The sequence below is a fragment of the Sapajus apella genome, unplaced genomic scaffold (assembly GCF_009761245.1).
Source record: "Sapajus apella isolate SASKATOON/1434 unplaced genomic scaffold, GSC_monkey_1.0 scaffold143, whole genome shotgun sequence".
In the NCBI taxonomy this organism is placed as follows: domain Eukaryota; kingdom Metazoa; phylum Chordata; class Mammalia; order Primates; family Cebidae; genus Sapajus; species Sapajus apella.
Genome location: NW_022437083.1, coordinates 1,575,944 through 1,585,366, shown reverse-complemented (window position 1 = coordinate 1,585,366; position 9,423 = coordinate 1,575,944). Strand labels below are relative to the sequence as shown.

Below are 9,423 nucleotides of genomic sequence, written 5' to 3'. Positions count from 1 at the left end.
AAGAAAGAAAGAAAGAAAAAAAAAAAAAACGGATTTTTGGGCCCTTCCTCAGACCTACTGAAGTAGAAGCTCTGGGAGTATATCAGTAATAAGATTGTGTTTCCAGGTACGTCTTGCCACAATCATAAATAAGACTAGTGTTTCCAACTGAACTAGGCAAACCTTAGCATGTTCGTGGGGAAACCGCAGGGAGCATTTAATCAGCTCTTTTAAACATGTTGCCCATAGGCTGCAGAAACGCAGCTGCGTCTCAGGATTAGAAAGTGGAGCTGCAACCGGAGGCGCCTCCGGGCCACACTTTCCCCTCCCCTCGCCCACTCGACCCCCACCCCACCGTTGCCACAGTCCCACAGTTCCCCATTCCAGAGGGAATTCCAGGGCGGAATACACATTCCTGTTTTAAAAGAAGCGCCTCTAAATCTTTCTCCTTGCACCTAAGACGATGGGGGAAAGACAAGGACAGGAGTGGAGGTTCCAGGGTTCAGGGATGCCTGGAGATCTCCAGGTCCCAGGCTGGGCGGCCTGGGCGCACGGAGAGGGGCGCGTTGTGGAGCCTTCCTTGCCAAGGCGCTGCTCGTCCTGGGGCCTCGGTTTGCCATCTGTGCAATGGGGTTGGCAGCGCCTTTGCAGGGACGCGGCGAACTCGAGCACCGGCAAGCCGACTCGAACTCAAAGGGCTTCAGGGTGTAGACAATCGAGGGGCTCCGGGTCGGCTAGCTCCGAAGCCGGGAGAGAGGGAAGGGCGCACGGCAGCCTAGGGGCCTCCCTTCCCTCCACCCGACGGGCGAGTGACGAGGGGCGAGGGTCTCATCTGCAGGTTGCTCAGTTGAGTTCTGGGGGTCCTGGCCCGGGTGTGAGGCCTCCGGAAGCAGGGACGGGGATGCCGTGGTCTCCCCGAGCTCGAGGACGTGCGGAGGGCAAGATCCCAGGACCCTCGCCCGGGAAGGAAACACGCCCTTATCCCAACCGGATTCCTCCGAGCAGAGCCAGATGCTGTCACCCCCGTTTTACAGCTGGGTAAATAGAAGCCCAGGAAGCCACAGCCAGCCGGGCTGGAGCCGTTTCGCTGACCTGGTCAGTGGCCCTGGGGAGCCTGGAGAACTGCGAGGGCTTTTAACCCGGCTGAGAAGAAGGTGAAGACCCCAGGCCTCCTCTCTCCCGCGAAGGAGCGCACACAGGTGTGAAGTCCCGCGCCTCGGACGCTCCGGGGTGGGGGCCGCCCCCGCCCTCTCGGAATCGCGCCTCGCGGACGCTCAGCCCGGCCCCAGGTCCGCCCCCTCCCGCCCCCAGGTCTCCTTTCTGGCCCCTCCGGTCCCCAGAGCGAACCAAACTCGCGGCAGCTTCTCCATCCCAGAGGAGACGCCAGACTCCAGATTCCCACCTCCGAGAGCCCCGCCCTGGAACGCGCAGGGGGGCGGCGGCAGGGAAGGGTAGGGGCGAAGCTCCTCTGACCAAGAGGGACGCCGACACGGGGCGCCCCGCCCGAGAGGGGTTAACCGCACCCCACTGGACCATCTCCCCTCCCCCCGGAGCCACCTCCAGCCGCCGCCTCTGCGCGCGTGTGGCCGCCCGTCTGCGTCAGCGCTGGGGAGACACGGGACTGGCCGCCCGCGCCTGGCGGGGCTATTTAAGAGGCAGCGCCCGCTCGTTTGCCCTGAACTTGGCTCGGCGGCCGGGCTGCTCCGGTGGGAAACGCCAGGCCAGCTGCGCCCTGATCCAGAAGGTAGGTCCCTCGGTTCGTCGGCGGGGGGGCCCAGCGGCCTGTGTCTGAAGGATGCTGTTTCAGCTGCGCGCCCGTTTCCATCCGGCTTTTCTGTTTTCTGCGTCTTCCCTCCGAGAGCTCCAGGGACATTTCTTAAAGTCAGAAATCAGGGCTCTGGATCTAAAAGTGAGGTCTGGGTGGGCAGAGCTGCTTCAGAGCCTTTCACGAGCCCGCATCGATCTTTTGCAAGTAAGGGACGAACTACCATTTGCTGGGGTTCGCACGCAGATTGATGCTTGCCGTCTGTTAACACAGCGGTGCAGGGGACTTTGCAGTCTTTTCCAGTAAAATATCAGAGGGTTTTAAGACTTAAATTCATTCGGGGCTTTCCGGATGGAAACTTGCGGGTGTTTTATCCGCCAGCATTCTAAAATGCAGCGGGGCTTTGGAAGCCCGAATGCTGGGCACACAACTGTGATTTTAAAACCTGCCTATGTTTTGCGTAGTGGTTTACTGCCATTTCCCACGTACACTTTGAGGAAACTTTATAAATACGGGTTTTATTTCTTGCTCCTACATTTTAAACTGTGCTGCGCTTTCTCACCACTTGCTGCATTTCCATGCTGAAAGCTTGTTAGCCATCTGGAAAGATGCTTCCTTTCGCCAGTGTTCTCGTTTCTCCCACGGAGTCTTCCCTTTAGGACTTTTTTTTCCACACTATTTTTAATCTCTTGGGGTTTTATTTTTCGTCTTTCAGTTAGAAGAGAGGCACTCTACAAACACTTCCTCAAACTTTAGAAAAGCAGAAAACATTCCTCCTGCTGAACACGGCAGAAAACAGGGTCTCTGGACGCGGAGTTCCCAAAGACCAGCCAGATGCGCCTGGGCGCGCGCGCTACGGCTGGGGTCCGCGTTTGGCTGGCCCGCGTGCTTGCGCCGGCCTGGCGGGTCCGGAGCGCCTGTGTTGGTCCTGAGCCGGCTTCTGGGTGCCCGGCAGCCGCAGGAAATCTCGGACGCCCAGCCTTTCCGTTAACGCCTCCCCCGCCTTTGCTCCCTGCAGCCATGAACCCCGGAGTGGGCCTGTGCGTGCTGATGGCGGTCCTGGCTGCTGGCGCCCTGACGCAGCCGGTGCCTCCCGGAGAACCCGCGGGTTCCGGGCTGCAGCGGGCAGAGGAGGCGCCCCGAAGGCAGCTGAGGGCCGTGCAGAGAACGGACGGCGAGTCCCGAGCGCACCTGGGCGCGCTGCTGGCAAGATACATCCAGCAGGCCCGGAAGGGTAAGAATGCGCCTCCCCATCCCTCACCTCTGCCCTCCTTCCCAGGCTCCATGCGGACCCTCTTCTCCAGTGCCGGCCTGATGGAGGTAACCTCTCGGTAGGAACCAAGCAACGTGGTTTCTGGCCGTCCTTTGTAGCAATCTGAGAAGGGGTACGGAGGACTTGATTTATAAGTAAGGGAACCTTCTTTAAAAGCTTTCTTTGAACTAATTTTTAGCACAGTGTTGCTGATTAAGTTCAACACCATTTTACCAAGCCAATAAAAGATAATTATTGAACCCGAGGAAAGGGTTCCCAGATACACTAAAAGCCCTCTACTGAAAACGCAAAGGACCTGGGAGCCACCCGGATACCAACCCTTGGAAATCCTCTAGCAGGAAGGGGTCAGTGCTGAGAATGCCTGAGGTCTGGCTACAACCGTTTTAAAAAGCAATGACAGTGTGTCCATTTCCGCCAAAGCGCGTCACAGAAGGAAAGAACCAGCAGCAGTTTTGTGTTCTTCTTGCAATGACTTACAAATGAGAGCGATATTTGTTTTTCCTTTAGTGTTACAGAGATGGTCTCAGTTGTAGCAAGAGCAGAGCAAGTCGGTTTCCTCAGCATCAAAGCGTTTCTCCAGGAATAAGGTGATTCAGCAGCTCACTAGCTGAGTGGCACGCAGGCAGTCCTGACCTGAGGAGAGCTTTCCCCTAAGCTTCGTGCAATTCTTTGTATGATTCAGAGGGAGGCCCTCTTGTGACCCACAGGAATCATGCTTTGGATTGGGGTAGCTTTTTTCTCTAACTTCATCCCCAGTGACAGTAATGATGGACACTGTCTGTGGAACAGTGTACTGAACAGTACAAACACAGATGGACGTTAGAAGAATTCAGCAGGCCAGGCGCAGTGGCTCACACCTGTCATCCCAGCACTTTGGGAGGCTGAGGCAGGTGGATCACCTGAGGTCAGGAGTTCAAGACCAGCCTGACCAACATGGTGAAACCCCATCTCTACTAAAAATACAAAATTAGCTGGGCATGGTAGCGCATGCTTGTACTTCAAGCTATGTGGGAGGCTGAGGCAGGAGAATCGCTTGAGCCCAGGAGGTGGAGGTTGCAGTGAGCTGAAATTGCACCATTACACTCCAGCCTGGGCAACAAGAATGAAACTCCGTCTCAAAAAAAAAAAATGAATTCAGCAAACATTGCTGGAAGGGATGTGGGAGGTGTGTTGCCTTTTCCATGAAGCTCTCTTACCCAACTTGTGTGCCAGGGCCTGGATTTGAACCTTAACCCCTGGCTTGGCCAGAGAAGGTTAAGATGAAGAGCTCAGCTCTGCAGAGTTCTCCTGTGGATTCACATGAAGGGAAGATGGGAGCTCTTTGACCAAAGGGCTTCGGGAGGAAAGAACAAATCAGTGATTGGTTGTATTTCTTCCCATCTTTGGGAAATCGCCCCAGCCACCACCTTCTGTTTTGCTTTCCTGCTAATTAAATTGAAAAAGTTTGGAATACTAATCAGGTAGAGAAAGTCTGGAAGCTTTTGGGCTACTGCTGATCCTCTGCCTGAAAATAATTTAGTATCTGTCCCCAGACACGGGCTGAATTTCTGCCAGAACAGTCTGAAATATCCTAGGCTTTTCATCGATCTGTGGATCTGGAACTCCCCTCCCCCAGTTTAGGAAAGACCCTGTTTTTCTTCTGCAAAGGCTGAGGATATCTGCAGAAAGGCCCGAAATGTGTCAAATTGACTCTTGGTTCCAAAATTATTCTAGTGAAAAAAAAAAAGGAAAGCTTATTACCAAATTATTTTCTAGAACCAACACTAGACAATGGCTCTTAGAGCATAAATCTTAGCTGGAAAGTTCTTTCTAGTCCCTCTTCTCAGCCCCCTCTCCCTTTGCCTTCAGCCAATTGTGCCAAGCAAACCCAGGAGGGAACAGCAATCACTTGGAGATTTAGATGCCAATACCCAGGATCAATGCTGGCTGAAAAACAACCAGACTCTTCTATGTGACAAACACGAGCTGGGAATAAATACTTCCACATATAGATGCTGCACAGCTTCTTTGAGTATTTTACATATTTTGAAATCATATCAGATTTTTGCTCCACTATGAATGTATCAGGCTTAAAAGTTCTAAACAAGACAATGCATTCTTTGAGCAGTGCTTAAGAGTTTATCATTAGGAAATGTCTGCAGTGCTTTCAATGGCCCAAGAAGAAGCAATTCTATTGGAGGGCAGTGGGTAAAGCCACCTAGAGGCATTGAGTGTACACCCGCCCCGTGCCCAGCAGAGCTTCAGCGCCACATTTACACTGCCTCTCACAGCACAGCAGTCCTGCACAGTGAGTGTACTGCAGCCGTTTTGCCAGCTTGGAAGCTGGGGCTCTAGAAGCCTGGGTAAACTGCACGTGGTTGCACATCTATGCAACAGCAGGGCTGAGACTCTGTCCAGTCCTGCTCCCCCCAGGAGGGCCTGGAAGACCTCTGTGCTGCCTATCCCACATTTTAAAGTGTAAAAGAGCTAAGCCCTTCAGTTGTAGCAAGAGCCGAGCAAGTCACTGTTTTCTCAGCACCAAAGCCTTTCTCCAGGAATAAGGTGATCCAGCACTCACTAGCTGAGTGGCACGCAGACGGCCCTGTCCTGAGGCTTGCTTTCCCCTAAGCTTCCTGCACTTCTTCGTGTGATTCGGAGGGAGGTCCGCTCATGTCTTGCGGCCCAGAAGGATCAGGCTTGATCAATTCCATACATCAGATGCAAACCCCTACTCTATGTCAGCACTGGGAAAGCGAGTGAGGACCCTGGTAAATACATGTGAGGTGAGAACAGAACTGTATGTGGAACGGGTAAGTCGGGGTACGAGAGAAATACAGCTTCCACGGCCGAACTCGGTGCCCCCACCGTTAACTAGGCTGCTTGCTCGCATTGAAGCTGTCACTTTGCTTCCATCAGATCCAAATGTGGGTGGTGCCCAGGCCTTAAGAGTGGGCACACATCATCACAGCAGGCGGGAGGACAGGTCATATTTCCATGTGACTGTGTACAGGTAACTGGGTCTGTAGGTTTTGCTGAACTCAGGGACTAATACTTCACCTGAATGATGAACACTAAATAGCAGGGGCTGTTTTTCTTACATAGGCTGAGGGTATCTGCAGAGAGGCCTGAAGTGTGCTGACTTGACACTTGGTTCCAAAACTGGAAAGCGTTGGGGTTGGGGAGAGGCAGGATGGGGACGCCGTCCTGTGTTGTTTCTGTTTTAAATTCGATTTGCTTAGTTTTACGACCCAGGTTAACTGCCTTTGCATTTTCGTTTATTAATAAATAAGCCCCAGTCTCACTCCACTCAGCCTGTGGGCAAGAGCTGGCAAGGGCAGCCTCATGCAGAAGGGTCACAGGCCAGCGTCACAGGAGGTGGGGACACAGTGGGAGCCCTTGAGTTGGCCTGGGCTTTGTCCACTGAGGTTTCTGAAGGGCCTCTCCGAAGCCTGAGCTTGCACAGGAGAAGGTGTTCTGCTGATGTCATTCCGCAGGAGGCCACCGTCTGTGAACTTTGAGCTAGGACTGTGTCTCCTGCCTCCAAAGAAACTGCCTCTTCATGTCCCTGCTTGCTCAGTGTGAGCTCTACAAAAGGATCACACTGTTCCTGAAGACTTAACTTCTATGCCAAAGGGCCCAATTCAGATTCAGTTATCGTATTTTGGTCAAAATTGCTGATTTAAATCACCTCTGTTATCACCTCTCTCCTGCCCTTCTTTGAGTATTACTGAGCTGGCAAGATTTTAATCTGACAATCTTTTTCTGACTATCATTTTAAAATGATATTGATTTATCATTAAAAATAAAACAATCATCTTTTCAAAGTACTTATTGATAAATGACAAAAAACCTTCTGAATAAAACTTTCAAATTCATATTTTTAAAGAGTATTTACATAGCAAAGGGACTTTATTTTATTATTTATTTATTTTGACACAGAGTCTTGCTCTGTTGCCCAGGCTGGAGCGCAGTGGTGAATCTCAGCTCACTGCCACCTCTGCCTTCCGAGTTCAAGCAGTTCTCTGTCTCAGCCTCTCGAGTAGCTGGGATTACAGGTGCCTTCCACTGGGCTTGGCTAATTTTTGTATTTTTAGAAGAGACAAGGTTTCACTGTCTTGGCCAGACTGGTCTTGAACTCCTGATCTTGTGATTCACCTGCCTCAGCCTCCCAAAGTGCTGGGATTACAGGCTTGAGCCACTGCACCCAGCCTATTTTTTATTTATTATTACACTTTAAGGTCTGGGATACATGTGCAGAACATGTAGGTTTGTTACTTAGGTATACATGTGCCATAGTGGTTTGCTGCACCCATCAACCCGTCATCTACATTAGGTATTTCTCCTAATGTTGTCCCTCCCCTAGCCCCCCACTCCCCAACGGGCCCTGGTGTGTGATGTTCCCCACCCTGTGTCCATGTGTTCTCATGGTTCTACCCCCACTTATGAGTGAGAACATGCAGTGTTTGGTTTTCTATTCCTGTGTTAGTTTGCTGAGAATGATGGTTTCCAGCTTCATCCATGTCCCTGCAAAGGACATGAACTCATCCTTTTTATGGCTGCATAGTATTCCATGGTGTATATGTGCCACATTTTCTTTATCTAGTCTATCACTGATGGATATTTGGGTTGGTTCCAAGTCTTTGCTATTGTGAAGAGTGCTGCAGTAAATGTGTATTTATAGCAGGATGATTTGTACTCCTTTGGGTGTGTACCCAGTAATGGGATTGCTGGGTCAAATGGTATTTCTGGTTTTAGATCCTTGAGGAATTGCAACACTGTCTTCCACAATGGTTGAACTAGTTTACACTCCCACCAACGATTTTATTTTAACCATTCCAACATCTATTGTTAATTGTGCTACCTTAAAAACAAGAGCTCTCCAGGAGTCAGGTATGTTAATGGACATTAACGGCTGAATTTAGGAACATAAGCACTGGGAAATCTTTGCTTGGTTTCAGCGGAGGCCGTGTATAGGAGGAAAACAACCACCCACAAAACAGAAGAAAAGGTAGGGAGACTCAGGAAAATCTAGGCAAGTCCCTAGCCTGCAAGGCTGGAGAAAATGAGTCCATCTAAATACTTGCAGAACGCAAAGCACACCCCTAACTTGTAAACAGTGTCCTCTCTGCAGTTACACAGACATAGGTCCTTCTCCTCCCTCAGATTTTGGTCCATCAACTCCACTACTTTGATAGCTCTTTGATACCTTGAAAGTGGGTGTCTGTTAAATTGTGTCTGGCTTTTTCCATTGCTCTCCTTCACAAATTGAACTAGAGATGCTCTTAGATGTAATGTCCCTGTCTGCTTCCTCCCCGCCCCTTGCAGCTCCTTCTGGACGAGCGTCCGTCGTTAAGAACCTACAGAACCTGGACCCCAGCCACAGGATAAGTGACCGGGACTACATGGGCTGGATGGATTTTGGCCGGCGCAGTGCCGAGGAGTATGAATACCCCTCCTAGATGACCCGGCCTCCATCAGCCCAACGGGAAGCAAACTCCCACCCCAGAGGAGGCAGAATAAGAAAACAACCCCACTCATAACTCATTGTCTGTGGAGCCTGACATTGTATGTATCTATTTATTAAGCTCTCAGTGTGAAAAATGTGTCTGTAAGATTTTCCAGTGCAGCCACACACCTCAGCAGAATTGTGCAAATGGAAGACAAAATGTTTTCTTCATCTGTGACTCCTGGTCTGAAAATGTTGTTACGCTATTAAAGTGATTTCATTCTGCCCTGTCCTTCCCTGCGTCCACTGAGGGTAAAGGGCTCCATTTGGTCCTCAGAACATGCAAGGAGGGAAGCCTGATAGACGCTACATCAGGACGAATCCTTGTAGTAGATAACCCCAGAAACGGCTTGGGAAATGCAGCTCAGGCCTGGAGCTGACTTTGCTGCAGGCCGGGTGGACAGTGAAAGGGCCATCTTTAGGCAGCTCCAGACCCCAGGCCTGGCCACACTGACCCCCGACCTTGTTTGCCAGTCCGACTCCCACCAGGGTTTCCTTGGGGTTCACTTGGCCTTTAAACAAGTTACATGCAGTAGCTGGCAGTGGTTGGGTACATTTGATCCCCCATGGCTCTGCGGCACAGAGGTTATCATCCCTCCTTTACAGACGAGGAAGCAGGTTCTAAGGAGTGAAGGTGGCTGACCCATATGCCCCTTCACTTCTGTTTCACTTCAGTGCTAATGAGATTCAGACAGGAGGGCGTAGGTTCCTGGGCTGGCAGGTCCTTCATCACTGTAGTACTTCTCCAGCTGAGTGCACAGGAATCAGCCCTCGGGGAATCTGTTAAACTGCACGTTCTGATTCAGCAAGTCTGGGCGGGAGCCTGAGCAAGCTCCCAGGTGACATCAGTGCCGCTGGTTGTGGAGAAGAGCCTGTAATTGCTTTTCCTTGAGCCCCGCTGCGTGTCGGAGTTGGTGGGAC

At 51.4% G+C, this 9,423-nt stretch overlaps 1 protein-coding gene across 1 annotated transcript; it reads left to right on the top strand.

Annotated features, from left to right (window-relative positions):
- The first annotated feature begins 1,504 nt into the window (after positions 1 to 1,504).
- On the top strand, positions 1,505 to 8,734 carry CCK (cholecystokinin). The gene is made up of 3 exons (XM_032264201.1): positions 1,505 to 1,723; positions 2,763 to 2,978; positions 8,322 to 8,734. The coding sequence occupies exons 2-3, from the start codon at positions 2,765 to 2,767 to the stop codon at positions 8,453 to 8,455; spliced, it is 348 nt and encodes a 115-aa protein (XP_032120092.1). The 5' UTR covers positions 1,505 to 1,723; positions 2,763 to 2,764; the 3' UTR covers positions 8,456 to 8,734.
- Positions 8,735 to 9,423: the final 689 nt, after the last annotated feature.